Genomic DNA, 20,236 nt, shown 5'->3' with positions numbered 1-20,236 from the left:
TTTGTTCTGCGTGTTACTCACTGAAAGGCGCTCTCCCATCAGGGTCACGAGCCGAACAAAGCGCTGTGATGTCACCGACAAACGGAGGAACGGCGTCTCCACTTTCAGGAATTCACCGCTTCAGACGAGGCTTCAGACGAGGCTTCAGACGAGGCTTCAGACGAAGCTTCAGACGAGGCTTCAGACGAGGCTTCAGACGAAGATTTAGACGAGGCTTCAGACGAGGCTTCAGACGAGGCTTCAGACGAGGCTTCAGACGAAGCTTCAGACGAGGCTTCAGACGAGGCTTCAGACGAAGCTTCAGACGAAGCTTCAGACGAAGCTTCAGACGAGGCTTCAGACGAGGCTTCAGACGAGGCTTCAGACGAGGCTTCAGACGAAGCTTCAGACGAGGCTTCAGATGAGGCTTCAGACGAGGCTTCAGACGAGGCTTCAGACGAAGCTTCAGACGAGGCTTCAGACGAGGCTTCAGATGAGGCTTCAGACGAAGCTTCAGACGAGGCTTCAGACGAGGCTTCAGACGAGGCTTCAGACGAAGCTTCAGATGAGGCTTCAGACGAAGCTTCAGACGAGGCTTCAGACGAGGCTTCAGACGAGGCTTCAGACGAGGCTTCAGACGAGGCTTCAGACGAAGCTTCAGACGAGGCTTCAGATGAGGCTTCAGATGAGGCTTCAGACGAAGCTTCAGATGAGGCTTCAGACGAAGCTTCAGACGAGGCTTCAGACGAGGCTTCAGACGAGGCTTCAGACGAAGCTTCAGACGAGGCTTCAGATGAGGCTTCAGACGAGGCTTCAGACGAGGCTTCAGACGAAGCTTCAGACGAGGCTTCAGACGAGGCTTCAGATGAGGCTTCAGACGAAGCTTCAGACGAGGCTTCAGATGAGGCTTCAGACGAAGCTTCAGACGAAGCTTTAGACGAGGCTTCAGACGAGGCTTCAGACGAGGCTTCAGACGAAGCTTCAGACGAAGCTTCAGACGAAGCTTCAGACGAGGCTTCAGACGAGGCTTCAGACGAAGCTTCAGACGAAGCTTCAGACGAAGCTTCAGACGAGGCTTCAGACGAAGCTTCAGACGAGGCTTCAGACGAGGCTTCAGACGAGGCTTCAGACGAAGCTTCAGACGAAGCTTCAGACGAAGCTTCAGACGAGGCTTCAGACGAAGCTTCAGACGAAGCTTCAGACGAAGCTTCAGACGAGGCTTCAGACGAGGCTTCAGACGAGGCTTCAGACGAAGCTTCAGACGAAGCTTCAGACGAGGCTTCAGACGAGGCTTCAGACGAGGCTTCAGACGAAGCTTCAGACGAAGCTTCAGACGAAGCTTCAGACGAGGCTTCAGACGAGGCTTCAGACGAGGCTTCAGACGAAGCTTCAGACGAAGCTTCAGACGAGGCTTCAGACGAGGCTTCAGACGAAGCTTCAGACGAAGCTTCAGACGAGGCTTCAGACGAGGCTTCAGACGAGGCTTCAGACGAGGCTTCAGATGAGGCTTCAGACGAGGCTTCAGACGAGGCTTCAGACGAAGCTTCAGACGAAGCTTTAGACGAGGCTTCAGACGAGGCTTCAGACGAAGCTTCAGACGAAGCTTCAGACGAGGCTTCAGACGAGGCTTCAGACGAAGCTTCAGACGAAGCTTCAGACGAAGCTTCAGACGAGGCTTCAGACGAGGCTTCAGACGAGGCTTCAGACGAGGCTTCAGACGAGGCTTCAGACGAAGCTTCAGACGAAGCTTCAGACGAAGCTTCAGACGAGGCTTCAGACGAGGCTTCAGACGAAGCTTCAGACGAAGCTTCAGACGAAGCTTCAGACGAGGCTTCAGACGAGGCTTCAGACGAGGCTTCAGACGAGGCTTCAGACGAAGCTTCAGACGAAGCTTCAGACGAGGCTTCAGACGAGGCTTCAGACGAGGCTTCAGACGAAGCTTCAGACGAAGCTTCAGACGAAGCTTCAGACGAGGCTTCAGACGAGGCTTCAGACGAGGCTTCAGACGAAGCTTCAGACGAAGCTTCAGACGAGGCTTCAGACGAGGCTTCAGACGAAGCTTCAGACGAGGCTTCAGACGAGGCTTCAGACGAGGCTTCAGACGAAGCTTCAGACGAGGCTTCAGACGAGGCTTCAGACGAGGCTTCAGACGAGGCTTCAGACGAAGCTTCAGACGAGGCTTCAGACGAGGCTTCAGATGAGGCTTCAGACGAAGCTTCAGACGAGGCTTCAGACGAGGCTTCAGACGAAGCTTCAGACGAAGCTTCAGACGAAGCTTCAGACGAGGCTTCAGACGAAGCTTCAGACGAAGCTTCAGACGAAGCTTCAGACGAGGCTTCAGATGAGGCTTCAGACGAGGCTTCAGACGAAGCTTCAGACGAGGCTTCAGACGAGGCTTCAGACGAAGCTTCAGACGAAGCTTCAGACGAAGCTTCAGACGAGGCTTCAGACGAAGCTTCAGACGAAGCTTCAGACGAAGCTTCAGACGAAGCTTCAGACGAGGCTTCAGACGAGGCTTCAGACGAGGCTTCAGACGAGGCTTCAGACGAGGCTTCAGACGAGGCTTCAGACGAGGCTTTAGACGAGGCTTCAGACGAGGCTTCAGACGAGGCTTCAGACGAAGCTTCAGACGAAGCTTCAGACGAGGCTTCAGACGAAGCTTCAGACGAGGCTTCAGACGAAGCTTCAGACGAAGCTTCAGACGAGGCTTCAGACCTGCAGAGGTTCGAAGCCTTAAAGCTATGCAGCATCATGAAAGAAGGAATCAATGCAGAAGACATTGGTTTGAAATCCAACATCCACTCACTATTGACCCTCATTTATCTGAGAGCATCCTGTCATGAGCAGAGAGGATTCTGGGAAAAAGTCTGCATCCTCAGATGAGCAGCAGAGCTTTCACATGAGTTTAGATGATTGATGCAGTTTGTGTCATTTCACTGACGTCCGTCTGTCTGTATCCATGACGACAGTGTGACAGGATGGATGGAGTTAAACAGGAAACACACAGATTGGGATTATTAGAAGTCTTGGAATCCTAGCTGACATTCACAGCACAGGTCAGTGAGGTCAGGTGAGGTCATGAGTCACCTGACCGCTCCTCCCTGCTCTGCCATCGATGACAAACTGAGATTAGCAGCATAAACAAGGTTTAGCCTGATCACTGCAGGGATTACAGCCGAATCCCTTTGATATAATCTGTTGTTCATTTCAACAGGCCATCATCAAAACCCCAATCTGAGCGTTTTGGAACTGGATTGTGAAATCCTGATTGATTGGTTGGATGTTTCTTGGTTTTTTGTGGGCTGTGGGTCGTCTGAGGACAGAAAAAAGCTCCTTCCTGCATTTCTGAGGAAACCGGATCCTGATGTCTGTTTTCAGTAAACAAACCCTTCTCGCTGGCCGCCTGCAGTTCTAGGCGTTCGTGGTCATCATGTCGGTTCGGTCAAAGCAGAACTCGGTCAGGAAAACTATAACCGGCGGGAATATGATGATACTCTGATTACTACTCTGATTACTGGTTACTGTCAGGCATCTGTGGAAACGCCTCGTCTAGGAAAGGATGTGGTGCTTCTTCTTCACTGTGCTGTGATTACATCACAGGGAGAGAGAGCCTGCTGTGCACGCACACATGCACACTCACACGTGCACACTCACACGTGCACACACTCACAGGGCCCCGGGCCAGCTTGCTTCACTCTCCTCTGCCCTCCTCTGTAAACAGATTTAGCTTCCTGTTCCTCATTTGTGTCCTTTAATCCACGGTGGGTCTGGGGGGGGGGTTCCACGGTGTGTCTCTGGGGGTCTGGGGGGGGTTCCACGGTGTGTGTGGGGGGGGTCCCAGGGTGTGTCGGTGGGGGGGGTCCCTAGGGGTGTCATGGGGGGGCTGGGGGGGGTCCCACGGTGTGTGTGGGGGGGGTCCCAGGGTGTGTCGGTGGGGGGGGTCCCAGGGTGTGTCGGGTGGGGTCTGGGGGGGGTCCCACGGTGTCTGTGTGGGGGGGGTCCCACGGTGGGTCTGGGGGGGTTCCACGGTGGGTCTGTGGGGGTCTGGGGGGGTCCAGGTGTGTCTGTGGGGGGTCTACTGCTCTCAGGGAAGGTCTGAACCCACCTCGTGTTCTCTGGCTCACAGCTGCAGAGGGGAACCTTTGCTCCATTCCGGTTCTTTGGTTCCAGTTCTTGGTTCCGGCTCTCTGGTTCTGGCTCTTTGGTTCCGGCTCTTTGGTTCCGGCTCCCTGCTCCGTGCGCGTCGCTGTCTGAGGTGCACGTGCTCCGCTGAGCACAGCTGATGAACAGCTGGAGCAGCTGAGCTGCTGGATGAGAACACGGCGGTTCTGAGCAGAGCCCGATGAGGTTCTGCATCTCTGCACTGATAAGAGTTCAGCTTCATCAGAACCTTTTCTGAGTTTCATGAAACGGTCGCGGCGTTTCCACGGCGCTGCTGAAACAGAGTGAGCTCCGCCCCCTTTAAATAGTTCTATTCTGAATTCTGAGGGAAAGGCGGTTTATTCAGACTTTATAGATATTCTTTCTGCCTCAACAGCGACACCTGCTGGTGAAACACGGCCTCGGTTCAGGGGTCTGAGGAGAACGGCTTTCAGAACGTTCAGAGAGCTAAACTCCACCTTCAGCTGTTATTTCAATCTTCTGTTCTGGTCGGGTTGGATCGGCTCACACTGAAGCTGCATGAGTGGACAGAGATCTTCTCGGGTCTTTCCAGAACTTGCGGTTCCTGAACTGCCGGTAAGGATCTCGTGTGGACGAAGGTTCTGAAACTTTGACCCGCCTGCAGGCTCAGATTCTGCAGCGACCACATTTCAGCACCAGCAGGCATCCAGGCTCTGAGGCCCGTCAGCCAGAGAGGTTCTGGATGTCCACCTCAGCTCCAGACCTTTGGTGGTTCGGTCCACTCGTGAAGCAGCGGTTTGCACCGGTTTTGTCTTTTCTCAGGTGAAGTAAGGGATCTGCATGGAGGAACACGCTCAGCCATTTGTTTGGAGCCCGACTCCCACAATGCACTGGGAGCAGCGGCCTGCAGTCCTGCTCACTGAGTGGAAGCGACGTTCCTGCACTTCCAGCTCACTGCTCGCTCTGATGTGCTGAAGGAAGGTTAGCCCCCCCGGCTCCAGCCTGAAGTCCTGGGCCGCTGCAGCGGGGAGGCTCCGCCCTCAGGAGCAGCTCCCTCCACGGGACCGGCTGGAGGAGATGGACCGGTCCGGCTCCCATCAATAAAACACTCCAGCATCTTCTCAGCCCCTGCAGGCCTCAGTCTGCAGCTTCCTGTTCCTGTAACGGATCGAGCAGACGGAACCGGGGAACGACAGACTCCGAGCCCCTAAAGTTCCTCGGTTCTCCTTTGGTTCAGGTCCACATCACCTCCTCTGGGTTATGGCGTTGGAGGTGGAGTTAGGAAGCTTTTTCCCCCTTTCAGGTAGAAATGCTTCTCCACAACATCTTGGGAAGTGTTGGAAAGTTTGGTCGGTCTGCCACGGGTTCTGGTTTCTGGTCAACGCAGACGTGTCTGTTGTTGTTTTGGACTCCTACTTTGATAAATAATCCAACGTTTTGACTGCAGCCTTTAGCTTAAATGTAGGGAAGTGTGTGTGTGTGTGGGTGTGTGGTGGTGGTGGGGGGGTGAACTCTGATTACCCCCCCCCCCCCCCCCCTGTAGCCCCGAGAAGAAAAAGAAGAGGTTAAATAAATGAATCCCATAAATGATCAATATCAGTATTAATATTGATCATTTATCATTCAGAGTTATATCTTCATTCCAATAATTCCAATAATCACCTATGGTCATGAGCTATGGGTCATGACCGAAAGATTACAAGCGGCTGAAATGAGCTTCCTCCATGGGGGGCTGGGCTCCCTTAGAGACATGGTGAGAAGCTCTGTCACCCGCGGAGAGGTCGGAGTAGAACCGCTTCTCCTCCACATCGAAAGGAGCCAGCTGAGGTGGCTCGGCCATCTAGTCTGGATGCCCCCTGGACGACTCCCTGGAGAGGTGTTCTGGACATGTCCCACTGGGCGGAGGCCCCGGGGAACGCCTTGGGGTCCCCCCAGAGGAGCTGGAGGAAGCGGGCGGGGCGAGGGAAGTCTGGGCATCTCTGCTTAGACTGCTGCCCCCGCGACCCGGTCCTGGATAAGAGGACGATGGAAGAGGAAGATGGATGGAGATGGACTTAAACGAATAAGTTGTAATAAGTCTGGCTGATGATTGTAAATAACAATGTTATTGTTGTTTATTGATTTATTTTTGGATTATGTAACCTCAACAGAGTAGAGTAGAGTAGAGTAGAGTAGAGTAGAGTAGAGTAGAGTAGAGTAGAGTAGAGTAGAGTAGAGTAGAGTAGAGTAGAGTAGAGTAGAGTAGAGTAGAGTAGAGTAGAGTAGAGTAGAGTAGAGTAGAGTAGAGTAGAGTAGAGTAGAGTAGAGTAGAGTATGGGCCCAGTGTTATTTGTCATAACGTGGTGACAAAGTTGTCATACATCTGTGTTTGTATGAGAATGTTTGAAACCAGGTTATGAATGTTCAGTTTAGTTTTGACATTTACATTTTTCTCAAGTGTTTATATTTTTAAGCAGAGAGGACGAGTAGAGAACAAAGCTATAGAGACCTTTATTTCTGGTTGTTTTGAGGTTCAAATGTTCAGTTTTCAGTGGTTGTCTGGTATCATATTTTTTTTGAAGCCATGATTCTCTACTTGAGTTCTGTGACGCCGTAACTTTTTAGATAAATGGGTAACCCGATTGGGAGCTACCACAGCTCAGTGAACCCCACCCCCCTATCATGGTCACTGTTCTTTAAGGTAGTGCTGAGTGGTGGGGCTACACCCCTTTAGTCTTCTCTCAGGGAAACCTGGACTCGTTTGTGTTCTCGGTCCCGGGTCCGGACCTTCTCAAACCCTGTTCTGCTGTCGGTTTGCAGGATTACCGCGTCAACATCTTCCTCCGTCAGCAGTGGAACGACCCCCGGCTGGCCTATGCCGAGTATCCGGACGACTCCCTGGACCTGGACCCGTCCATGCTGGACTCCATCTGGAAACCGGACCTGTTCTTCGCCAACGAGAAGGGAGCCCACTTCCACGAAGTCACCACGGACAACAAGCTCCTGAGGATCTTCAAGAACGGCAACGTTCTGTACTCCATCCGGTGAGCGTGTGACCCCATGTGACCTCTGAATGTCTCCACCAGACCTGGTGGCCTGCAGTCCGAGCGGAGGCGTGCACGCTGGCTGATGCGCTCTCGGCTTCTTCACGCCCCCGACGTGCTGGCATTAGTGCTGGGGGGTGTAACAGTTTTTATATGACAGATGGTTTTTATGTCAGACGATCACGAGCTAATAACTAGCGATGGACGGATTTGCGTGGAGACGGTAGAGGACAAAAGAAATTCGCCAAAAGGGCAAACATACATTTACGCAAACGTTTTCCTCGCCACGCGGCGACTAACCCTCTAACATTTACTCGCCAAAGACGGGAAAATGCTCACAACTGGCAACTGTTCATTTTTGGACCCTTCAAAATAAAAGTCTATGGCAATAGACTCAAAACCTCCTTTGGATAAACAACATGGCGATAAATTTAAATATGGGTTTCATCCCTAGCTGGGATCACAGCGGCGTCCGTGATCGCCTCCTCCATTCTTTGTGAAGTCGGTCTGTCCGGTCAGAGAGCAGCCTGCTGTGTGGTGGGATGATACCATGACAGGAAGTCTCCGGGTCAAAGACGCCCCACGCCGTCAGAGCAGAGGTGCTGATGCACCAGGAAACGTCACGCACATCAGCGCTGCTTCCCTACGAAGAGGAAGTCGATCGTGTCTTTGACCCCCACATTGACCCCGGATGTCTGTGTCTGTCCTGGTTTCAGACTAACGTTGACTCTGTCGTGTCCCATGGACCTGAAGAACTTCCCCATGGACGTCCAGACCTGCATCATGCAGCTAGAGAGCTGTAAGTATGTCACAGAGATGTTCAGGGGGGTGGGGGCTCCTCTCTATCTCAGGGCTGCAGTCAGAGGAGGGTTGGTTCTGCACTGATGCCGAGTCCCAGAGGAGTCCACTGGACCCCGACAGAACCTTTGGTCCAGAGGAGCATCGTCCGGGTTTGATGGTCAAAGCAGAAGCCTCCAAGTCCAGAGATGTCAACATCCTGGTCCTTGGATCCGGGCTGGGGACAGGCACAGGGGGGCGAAGACCTGGGGGTGTGCTGCATGAACCAACCCCCTTCCCCCATGTCCCAACAAAAGCAGGTCTATGAGTGCTGGGGGGACCGCAGGAGGACGACCGACTAATGCGGCGGCTCCTGACTGGATGGTGGAAGCGTTACTCATTGCAGCTGCAGCAGTGACTCCTGCAGGAGGTGCTGCAGGAGTGGTCTGTCATGTAGGGGGGGGGGACATTCTGATGGATGAAGACTCATGTTTTGAATGTTGTTGAATAAAACTGCAATCATTGATTATTCTTTCAGTCCTTGATTGGCTGAGCTTTCATTCAACGTTCAAAGCATGTAGAGCCTGAAAGTGGGCTTTAAACATGCATAGAGACTATAGGCTATCTGACTCATGGGGGGGGTTGCCAAAGAAATGAAAAAATAATTTCTTGCAGCAAAAAACTAAAATGAACGAATAAAAGACAAACAGATTACCAAAGTAAAAGCTGTAAGAGATGCAAACAAACTAAAGCTGCTGGTTTTTGGACAGAAACTCTTCACCAGAGTTTAGAGAAGTCCTGATCCGTTTCTCATTTGGAGAACAGGAAACCGTCAAAATAAAAGAGGATACTTTTAAAACAGACATCAGAACTCACATGAGTGTTGGAACCAGAAGAACCGTGACAGAACCCACCTGCTCCTTTGTCCTCCAGTCGGATACACCATGAACGACCTGATCTTCCAGTGGCAGGAGAACGGCCCGGTGCAGGTGGCCGAGGGCCTGACCCTCCCCCAGTTCATCCTCAAGGACGAGTCGGACCTGCGGTACTGCACCAAGCACTACAACACAGGTAGCACACAAACACACAAAAACCAACACACGCAAAGACACAAACTGAAGCCTGGAGGACAATCTGAGGGTTTAATTCTGTGCTTGAAGTTTAGGTGGTTCTCCATTATTCAGGTTAACCAGATTATGTGTGTTAACCCGATTATTCAGGTTAACCAGATTATGTGTGTTAACCCGATTATTCAGGTTAACCAGATTATGTGTGTTAACCCGATTATTCAGGTTAACCAGATTATGTGTGTTAACCCGATTATTCAGGTTAACCAGATTATGTGTATTAACCCGATTATTCAGGTTAACCAGATTATGTGTATTAACCCGATTATTCAGGTTAACCAGATTATGTGTGTTAACCCGATTATTCAGGTTAACCAGATTATGTGTGTTAACCCGATTATTCAGGTTAACCAGATTATGTGTGTTAACCCGATTATTCAGGTTAACCAGATTATGTGCGTTTACCCGATTATTCAGGTTAACCAGATTATGTGTATTAACCCGATTATTCAGGTTAACCAGATTATGTGTGTTAACCCGATTATTCAGGTTAACCAGATTATGTGTGTTAACCCGATTATTCAGGTTAACCAGATTATGTGTGTTAACCCGATTATTCAGGTTAACCAGATTATGTGTATTAACCCGATTATTCAGGTTAACCAGATTATGTGTGTTAACCCGATTATTCAGGTTAACCAGATTATGTGTGTTAACCCGATTATTCAGGTTAACCAGATTATGTGTGTTAACCCGATTATTCAGGTTAACCAGATTATGTGCGTTTACCCGATTATTCAGGTTAACCAGATTATGTGTGTTAACCCGATTATTCAGGTTAACCAGATTATGTGTGTTAACCCGATTATTCAGGTTAACCAGATTATGTGTGTTAACCCGATTATTCAGGTTAACCAGATTATGTGTGTTAACCCGATTATTCAGGTTAACCAGATTATGTGTATTAACCCGATTATTCAGGTTAACCAGATTATAATTTTAAATCAAAGATCTCATTTTGGTTCATTTACTTGGGCTTACTTGTTTTGAACATGTTCACGCGGCAGAACAGGAAGTTGGTTGTAAAAATAAAAGCCCAGCTGTCAGCTTTAGTCAGTGCCGTGAATTCATTTGATCCACATTCGTCTCTGTCCGTCAGGTAAATTCACCTGCATTGAGGTGCGCTTCCACCTGGAGCGGCAGATGGGCTACTACCTGATCCAGATGTACATCCCCTCCCTCCTCATCGTCATCCTGTCCTGGGTCTCTTTCTGGATCAACATGGACGCCGCCCCCGCTAGAGTGGCGCTGGGCATCACCACCGTGCTCACCATGACGACGCAAAGCTCGGGCTCCAGGACGTCGCTGCCCAAGGTCAGTGGGGGGTGGGGGGTAGACAGATGTTCTAGCAGAGGTCTCCTGCAGTCAGGATGTTCTTCAGAGGTTTCATTCAAGTGTCAGATCAAACTGAGTCCAGAAGTAATGCGATTACTTTGACAGAAACAGGGGAATGCAGCCAGCAAGGACAGGAAGTGTCAACAGATGATGGATGAAGATGAGGATGATGATGAAGTCATGTTTGAGAACCTTCAGCTGGAGATGAGGACCAATCGCTTTACCGGACGAATCCTTTGGATATTGATTCAGTTTGAACGATCTGATTGGCTCAGTTCTCTAACCTGCATCCTGTGTCGTCCGCTGATGCACTTGGTCGTTTTTATCTTATAGTCAATAACAGACTGTACCTCAAACCTGATGGTATTTTCCAGCATTGATCAATGATTGATTTTATTTTGAAAGGATTTTAAAGGTTTAAGTTCCTGTTAACTTCTGATCGATCGGTTTGGAAAATCAATTCATAATTACGGCAGCTGGTTTCCATGGAGACGACTTGGTCTGATTTATCCTGCTCTGATGAGCACCGTGCACGTCTGTGCACGAGCATGTAGTGTTTACACACATTATGCATCTGCCGGGTCCCCCCCTCCCCCCCCGCTCCTGGTATCTGCTATGCATGAGGAGGAATCGGACACAGAGCGCCACGTTGCGTAACACAGATGAGCAGAGGTCCTCGTGCACGTGCACGCGCGCACGCTTGGAGGCAGCGAGCTTTCTCGTGTTTCTGCTGCTCGACAGCGGTTTGCACTCCGCCGCCGCCTCGGTCACGTCTGCATAAGTCATCCTTTCACGCTTAACCATGCTGCACGCTCCTGACACCGCCACACGCTACTCAGCAGGGCGGGCACGCCGCCATACCTGCAACCACGTGCACGAACACTGTTGATGCACGTCTCTGAGAGGGGAAAGGTGGGGGCAGGTGAGGGAAGGGGGGAGCTTCCGATGAAGAAGGAGGATGAAACTTTATTTAAAAGTGACGGCCGAACGGCGGCTGAAGACTGACCTTCATCGCTGTGACTCCACTCCCAAGAACGGCGTGGTCACTCTGCATCTGAAATCTGTAAAACTTTATCGAAACAAGCTTTTCAGACAAAGTTTCACTGAATTTATTTGGTTGTATTTATGAGACAGACAAGAAAAGCATGGCTGTTGGAGCCGCTTCAGAATAAAAGCATGGCTGTTGGAGCTGCTTCAGAATAAAAGCATGGCTGTTGGAGCCACTTCAGAATAAAAGCATGGCTGTTGGAGCCGCTTCAGAATAAAAGCATGGCTGCTGGAGCCGCTTCAGAATAAAAGCATGGCTGCTGGAGCCGCTTCAGAATAAAAGCATGGCTGTTGGAGCCGCTTCAGAATAAAAGCATGGCTGTTGGAGCCGCTTCAGAATAAAAGAATGGCTGTTGGAGCCGCTTCAGAATAAAAGCATGGCTGTTGGAGCCGCTTCAGAATAAAAGCATGGCTGTTGGAGCCACTTCAGAATAAAAGCATGGCTGTTGGAGCCGCTTCAGAATAAAAGCATGGCTGTTGGAGCCACTTCAGAATAAAAGCATGGCTGTTGGAGCCGCTTCAGAATAAAAGCATGGCTGTTGGAGCTGCTTCAGAATAAAAGCATGGCTGTTGGAGCCACTTCAGAATAAAAGCATGGCTGTTGGAGCCGCTTCAGAATAAAAGCATGGCTGTTGGAGCCACTTCAGAATAAAAGCATGGCTGTTGGAGACGCTTCAGAATAAAAGCATGGCTGCTGGAGCCGCTTCAGAATAAAAGCATGGCTGTTGGAGCCGCTTCAGAATAAAAGCATGGCTGTTGGAGCCGCTTCAGAATAAAAGCATGGCTGTTGGAGCCGCTTCAGAAGAAAAGCATGGCTGTTGGAGCCGCTTCAGAATAAAAGCATGGCTGTTGGAGCCGCTTCAGAATAAAAGCATGGCTGTTGGAGCCGCTTCAGAATAAAAGCATGGCTGTTGGAGCCGCTTCAGAATAAAAGCATGGCTGCTGGAGCCGCTTCAGAATAAAAGAATGGCTGTTGGAGCCGCTTCAGAATAAAAGCATGGCTGTTGGAGCAGCTTCAGAATAAAAGCATGGCTGTTGGAGCTGCTTCAGAATAAAAGCATGGCTGTTGGAGTCGCTTCAGAATAAAAGCATGGCTGTTGGAGCCGCTTCAGAATAAAAGCATGGCTGTTGGAGCTGCTTCAGAATAAAAGCATGGCTGTTGGAGCTGCTTCAGAATAAAAGCATGGCTGTTGGAGCCGCTTCAAAATAAAAGCATGGGAGCCTCTTTAACCCCCCCCCCCATAGTTTGTATTTAATCTGTCTTCCATATATTTTTTTAGTTTTTACTTCCTGAGTTTCTGCTGATAGAAGGACTGGGGGGCCTGCGTTGTCTTAGCGTTTGTGTGTTTCAGGTGTCCTATGTGAAGGCCATCGACATCTGGATGGCGGTGTGCCTCCTCTTCGTCTTCTCCGCGCTGCTGGAGTATGCCGCCGTCAACTTTGTGTCGAGGCAACACAAAGAGCTGCTGCGCTTCAGGCGCCACAAGAGCAAGACAAAGGTAGAGGAGGGTCCCTTAACGAGGGGGGGGGCGGGGCTTTGCACACCTTCTGACCCGCCTCCACTCAGCTGGGGTTCGTCTCACACGGGGGGTGGGGGGTGTCATGTGTTCTCCTGGTGTGCATGATCCGTGCATCAAGCATGTGCTGTGGTGATGTTCTGTCATTCCAACAGATGTGCACGTCTCCGTGCACGATCTGTGCACGTAAAAGAATGGACTCATCATCCAGTCAGCGTCCATGAAACGTCTGTGATGGAACGATTGTTGTGTTTCAGCTGAGACAAAGAATCCGGTTACGACAAAAACACACAAACACAGCAAGAACATCTGGGGGGGGGGCTGAAAACAAACTGCATCAAGAAAACACAGCTGAAGTCAAAGCTGCCCCCCCCCCCAGTCCAAACATGAGCAAAACTAAGAAAAGGGAGAGTTAGTTAGTGCAGCTTTAGGCTCCACCTGCCTGTCAATTAAAGAAACCCCCCCTCTAGATACGCAACAATTTGAGCTCCAACACATCAGAAGATTTTTGGTGTGAACCGCAGGGGGGGGTCTGAATCCAGCGGCCTGCATGTTTTCCAACCAGCCCCCCAGTGAAGCTGCTTATTGGCTGAACACACCTGATCCAGGTGATCAGCAGCAAATGAGGCGGAGTTTCTGGAGAACCTGCAGGAGGTCGGCCCCCCAGGTCTGGAGTTTGACACCCCCTGTGTAAACTCTAGCATTTTATGGTTTCTTTCTGGCCTCTAGTGGTCTTTTGGGGAACTGCAGCCCGCTTTGTGGGAACAGGCGGTCTGGATTGAAAGCTGTTGTTTAAACACTATAATGACATCAAGGGATCATGTTCATCATGAGGCTTTTATTCGACTGCAAAGTGGAATCTAAGCTGAAACAGACGTCCGGTTGACCTCTTGTCCAAACGTCTGTGGGTGAATTCTCTGTTTGGAGCAAAAATGAAACCATTTGATCAGGAGGAGGCGGTTCTGATGCTGACTGGATGAACGGTCGTTCTCTGTGCCTTTGAAGTCTGTTCCTGTTGGTTTCTGTCTGTTGATGGCGTGCACGCCGTTGGCCGGTAGAGCTGCCACGGTGCCGTTGATCCAGAGGAGCTCGCCGAGTCCCTACGCCGGGTGAACACGGACGGCGGCCTGAGAGCAGCAGAACCGCTGTTTGGATCTATGAACAGCTTCTCCAGCAGCCACCTGAGGGTAAAGGCACAGTGCATGTGAGTGTGCATGTGAGTGTGCATGAGCTTGTGACTCTGAAGAAATGTCCGTCGTCATCCGTGTTCACTTCATCCTTGAGGAAGAGATCTCCTCTTCCTCAAGGATGAAGCTGCGACTGAAGAACCAAACTACTGATGATGACCTGAACATGAACGAACAGAAAGCTAAAGGCTAAAGTTAGCATAGTTAGCTCCAAACTGACCTCGGTCCAGCATGACGGTTAGCGTTTCAACAGATGAGGACGAAACTCTGTTTAAAAACAACGGCTGAACAAGAATGATGGAGAACAGGAACAATGGCAGCTGAAGACTGACGCCTCATCCCTGTGACTCCACCCCCAAGAACGCCGTGGTCACTCTGCATCTGAAATCTGTAAAACTTTATCGAAACAAGCTTTTCAGACAAAGTTTCACTGTCAATAAAACAACTTTTCACTAAACCTGGAAAAGGAAAGTCCTCAAATTCCAACCGTTTGGTCTGAATACACAAAGATATTTCAGAATCAAATGCTGGTAATTCAAAATGTCAACAACTTACCATTAAATAGATTCTAAAAATCTAATCTATGAAACCGAGGAAAGAACAGCACAGAATATGGATAAAGGTCTGTATCCTGCTTATCTTAAGCCTTTCAGGTTAAACTATAGACTCATCTATGACCTTTAGCACACTAAAGAACGCATTATTAATTAAATATGAGTTATTTCCATGAACTCTTTTCCTACCCGGAAGTAAGACTACTTGATTTTTGAGGCTCCGCCTTTCGCTCCATGTGGGTCCCGCCCATTTCATGATGTCATCCTATAGTTGGCTTCGTTTCTCCCAAACAAACATCCGAGCTTTCACAAAGGTGGATGTTCATAAAGTGGATATAAATTAAAGCGTTTATCCGATCACCGCTAGCTCCACAGAGAAAGTGGGCGTGTCTGTTAGCCTGGGGGCGGGGCTGGATGCAAAGACTTCCTGGAAGGGGCGGTTCCTCACTTTGTGATGTCACAATGTGAGGATCCACTCATTTTGGTGGATTGGGAGGGGCTGGTGCTCAGAGAGCAGGTTTGTAGAGGAATCCTCAGAAATGGATCCAAAATACGGCTATAGGGATATTTGGTGAGGAATAGACTTTATAAAACATTTTAAAGCTTAAAACGTTGATGTTGCTGATATAGACTGTTTGAAATGTAACTTCATTACTGAATAAAAGTGGAAAACTGTTCAAATGAGGAGAATTCTGTTAAAATGACCTTTCTGTCAACCTCTGCACTACTAGCTGTAGAAAAACGCGACGTTAAAAATCCTTTCTGACGTCCAAATAAAACACTGATGCTAGCAGAGCTTTGATGTTTTCAGCCTCTCTGTTAACGCCATTCTCTGGCGTTTACACGCCAACCGGCGGCCTCAGGCCACAGACCGCTTTCATGTCACATTTTTACAGACGTGTCGAGTCCGTTCGGTTCTAGCATGTTGTTCCGTAAAAGTCTGCAGAAAAAGCTGAGCGGCCCGAGCACAGAGCCCTGTGGTACACCACCACTGACCGCTGAGAGGAGGAACCACCTGGAAGCAGTCAGACACATGCAGCTTAAAGGACTTCCTGTGAGTTCAGCGTCATGGGCTTTAATGCGTATCCATGGTAACCCCCCCCTTTCTTCCACAGGAAGAAGTCGGTGAGAGCAAGCTGACCTCCACGGCGGTCATGACGTCCACTCCCAGCATCAGCAAAGACTCCAAGGCCAGCGTCAACAACGCCGTCGCCCCTGCAGCCAACACTACCCAGAATGCACCTGCAGCAGGGGGCGGGGGCAGGAGCACCGAGGAGATGAGGAAGCTGTTCATCGACAGAGCGAAGAAGATCGACACGGTGTCGCGGGCCGGCTTCCCTCTGGCCTTCCTGTTCTTTAACATCTTCTACTGGGTTCTTTACAAGATCCTGCGGCACGAAGACTTCCACAAGCAGTAGAGACGGCGAGGACTGACGCGCCGTCCTGCTGAGGCGGGAGGACCGAGGCCCCGCCTCCATCAGGAGGAACTCAGTCTGAGCCAGAGGATCTACAAAAAAACAAGACTTTTAAGCACAACTTGGAAAGATGACTCAGCAGATTCAGAGGTGATGAAGCAAAGCTCAGGGACTGTTGAGCAAACATCAGGGTTTGACGGGACCTCTGGCACGGAGACGTGTCGCCATGGTTACCGTCCAAACACATTCCCATCCCACTTACCCTCCTGTTCTCCTGATTCACGATGTTCCACCTTGACCTAAAGAAGAGAGGAACCGACTGATGGTCTGATGGTTCTCACCTCCTCCAGGGTACCCTGGTACGGGTCACCTCTGGGAGAAGGGGAACCAGAGGGGGGAGGAGATCTAGAAGGGGGAGGAGAACAGAGGGAGGTCCTTTCCAATAATCCTCCTAAAAACCTTTCATGGATGATGGTTTTCCAGCGGCGTCCAGCGGCGTCCAGCAGAGCAGCTGCTTCTCCGACCCGATGGCTTCCAGCAGAAAGATCTGAGGATGATTCTCTTTTCCGCTTTCTGGGAATCCTCAGGGCAAAGATGGAGCCACCAGCGCCGGTGCATCTAATGGACCTCACAGTGGGATGACTGTCACATCTGCTCCCGTCTCCATGGCGAGGCGCCCCTTCCCGACTCCTCCTCCTCGCCTGCAGCATCTGCTGCCTTCAGCCAGCATCACGGCTTCCTGGTGTTTGTTTCCGATCCCGTCTCCATGAATCATCTGGTGGCTCCGCTCGCCATGACCTCTCGTGTCAGGGTTCGTTAGCGTTGTGCACTGAGCTGCAGAGTGCAGGCCCCTGCGTCACTGCCTCGGAAACCCCGTTGGAGCGGCGCCACATCCCCTCAGGATGCTTCCAGGTTGTTGGTCTTCATCGTCTTCCACAAACCTCCTGGCTGCTCCTTCGTGGTTCTGGAGCCGTCTGCCAGGAACTCACCTGTGGTTCTGGAGTGACAGCCGGTCTTCTGCAGGGTCACTTGGAGTTCTGGCCTGAAGGAGGCGGCGTCTCTGGTTCCTCATTCAGGATCTTCTGGGTTTACAGTGAGCAGACGTGGATTTGTCCCTGTGGTTCATCTGCAGAACTTCCTGCTGTTTTGTTCCATGTTTTCTCTGGTCCAAAGCAGCAGAACATGCAGAACATCTGTACACGTTTGCATGTTCTGCTGCAGTTTGGGTTGCTGTCCTGTAGAGGGCAGCAGAGGCTGTGCAGCAGCGTGCCGCCTCAGGAGGAGATTCCACAGTTTCATCAGGAAACGATTTCTGCAGAGTACTGTGATGATCCCCAACGGAAAACAAGCCCCACTGAAGCCCCGCCTCCCAGCCTGATGACATCACAGCTCTCAGATTAACGTTTCCACAGGATGGAGGTTCAGGTGTGTCACAGGTGAACTGCTGCTCCGCTTTGTTCTTTTGACTTTATCAGTTTAGAAATCCAACATTTTATGCAATGATTCTAACACACACACACACACAGACTCACACACCCACGCACACACCACAGACACACACATGCACACACGCACACCGACACACATAGCACAGACACACACGCCCACGCACACCACAGACACACACGCACACACAGCACACACACGCCCACGCACACACCACAGACACACGCACACAGACACACACACGCACACACGCACACAGACACACACAGCACAGACACCCACGCACACCACAGACACACACGCACACACAGCACAGACACACACGCCCACGCACACTACAGACACACGCCCATGCACACACAGCACACACCACAGACACACACGCACAGACACACACATGCACACACGCACACCGACACACATAGCACAGACACACACGCCCACGCACACCACAGACACACACGCACACACAGCACACACACGCCCACGCACACACCACAGACACACGCACACAGACACACACAGCACAGACACCCACGCACACCACAGACACACACGCACACACAGCACAGACACACACGCCCACGCACACTACAGACACACGCCCATGCACACACAGCACACACCACAGACGCACACGCACACCACAGACACACGCACACAGACACACACATGCACACACGCACACACATGCACACACAGCACACACACCCACGCACACAGACACACATGCACACACAGACACACACATGCACGCACACCCCAACCCAGAGCTCAGGGGTCAACATTGGGGTCAGAGGTCAGGTAAGGCGCCGGCAGAGATCTTCTTCCTCAGGACTGTGGAGGTGAAGTTCCCAGGAGAACCGTGGAGCAGAACTGACTGTTGGGGGAGGGGGCGTGGCCTATTTCTCCCCCTGGCAGCAGATCCAGAACAGTCAGATGGGTGAAATGAGGTCATGGGGGGGGTGGTGTGTTTGCTTTTGTGGTTTTACGAGGACTTTCAGTGGTGGAACCGGTTCTAGAACAAACAGTTCTGGGTCTAGGTACAGGTTTCTGTTCCGGCTCAGGATTCGTCGGCCGTGTTAGAACTTCAGTGGTTGGATGGAAACCTGATGGAACATCCAGAACCGGTTGGTCCTGCTCCAGCGCTGACCCGTTGTGTTGATCTGGACTTCAGCAGAACCATCTGGGTTCAGGACCCCCCCAGCTCTGCAGAGAGGACTTGAACCCTCGGGTTTCATGTTGGCGCCGTTCTGGACTTCACTGTTTGTGTTCAGAACAGCAGAACCGCTCAAAGTTCCTGTTTGTTGGCCGCAGCGCCTGCAGCTGGTGGATCATTGACCCACAGAAGGTGGGGGATTTGCTGCAGATGGAGGACTCTGTTCAAGTTCAGGGAAACCATGAGGAGTTCTCAGGCTGCTTACCTTGTGATGTCACTTCCTGTTTTTGTTTGAGGCTACACTTAAAGGGGGGGAGGGTCCTGCTGCTGATTACCTGCTCAGGTGAGGCAGGGCGAGCGGAGATGACCCACTTGAGGGTTTCAGGTCAGGCCTTGTACGTGGAGGACCCCACAAACACACACGCATACCCCCCCCCCCCACACACACACACGTATACCCCCACAAACCCCCCCCCCCACACACACACACGTATACCCCCACAAACCTCCCCCCCACACACACACACGCATACCCCCCCTACACACACACACACACACACATACCCCCACAAACCCCCCCCCCACACACACACACGTATACCCCCACAAACCTCCCCCCCACACACACACACGCATACCCCCCCTACACACACACACACACACGCATACCCCCACAAACCCCCCCCCCCACACACACACACGTATACCCCCACAAACCCCCCACACACACACACACACGTATACCCCCACAAACCTCCCCCCCACACACACACACGCATACCCCCACAAACCCCCCCCCACACACACACACGTATACCCCCACAAACCCCCCCCTCACACACACACACGTATACCCCCACAAACCCCCCCACACACACACACACGTATACCCCCACAAACCTCCCCCCCACACACGCATACCCCCACAAACCCCCCCCCCACACACACACACGTATACCCCCACAAACCCCCCCCCACACACACACACGTATACCCCCACAAACCCCCCCCACACACACACACACGTATACCCCCACAAACCCCCCCCCCACACACACACACGTATACCCCCACAAACCCCCCCCACACACACACACACGTATACCCCCACAAACCTCCCCCCCACACACACACACGCATACCCCCCCTACACACACACACACACACGCATACCCCCACAAACCCCCCCCACACACACACACACGTATACCCCCACAAACCCCCCACACACACACACACACGTATACCCCCACAAACCTCCCCCCCACACACACACACGCATACCCCCACAAACCCCCCCCCCACACACACACACGTATACCCCCACAAACCCCCCCCCACACACACACACGTATACCCCCACAAACCTCCCCCCCACACACGCATACCCCCACAAACCCCCCCCACACACACACACACGTATACCCCCACAAACCCCCCCCCCACACACACACACGTATACCCCCACAAACCCCCCCCACACACACACACACGTATACCCCCACAAACCCCCCCCCCACACACACACACGTATACCCCCACAAACCC

General features: G+C 51.5%; 1 protein-coding gene and 1 long non-coding RNA gene across 5 annotated transcripts in view; one reads left to right on the top strand and one right to left on the bottom strand.

The window, feature by feature from the left end:
• glra3 (glycine receptor, alpha 3) overlaps nt 1-18,188 on the top strand; it is a 50,166-nt gene extending 31,978 nt beyond the window's left edge. For 2 of the 4 annotated variants that reach the window (XM_078948927.1, XM_011493311.4), the window contains exons 4-10: nt 6,901-7,124; nt 7,841-7,923; nt 8,835-8,972; nt 10,128-10,342; nt 12,763-12,909; nt 13,986-14,114; nt 15,784-17,921. In XM_078948927.1, coding sequence (XP_078805053.1) covers nt 6,901-7,124; nt 7,841-7,923; nt 8,835-8,972; nt 10,128-10,342; nt 12,763-12,909; nt 13,986-14,114; nt 15,784-16,086 — 1,239 coding nt within the window. In that variant the 3' untranslated portion in view covers nt 16,087-17,921. Of the gene's footprint in view, nt 1-6,900; nt 7,125-7,840; nt 7,924-8,834; nt 8,973-10,127; nt 10,343-12,762; nt 12,910-13,985; nt 14,132-15,783 lie in introns of all 4 variants that reach the window. The other 2 variants (XM_078948934.1, XM_011493313.4) reach the window with 2 other exon arrangements.
• LOC105357879 (uncharacterized) lies at nt 13,748-15,784 on the bottom strand. Its single transcript, XR_911685.4, has 2 exons — nt 14,335-15,784; nt 13,748-14,108 (listed from the first exon to the last, which is right to left on the bottom strand). It is a non-coding gene; the product is annotated as an uncharacterized LOC105357879 (long non-coding RNA).
• Nucleotides 18,189-20,236: the final 2,048 nt, after the last annotated feature.

Source organism: Oryzias latipes, chromosome 1 (genome assembly GCF_053564925.1).
Source record: "Oryzias latipes strain Hd-rR chromosome 1, Olatipes_Hd-rR_3.1".
NCBI classification, from domain to species: Eukaryota; Metazoa; Chordata; class Actinopteri; order Beloniformes; family Adrianichthyidae; genus Oryzias; species Oryzias latipes.
This window is presented reverse-complemented; position numbering and strand designations above follow the sequence as displayed.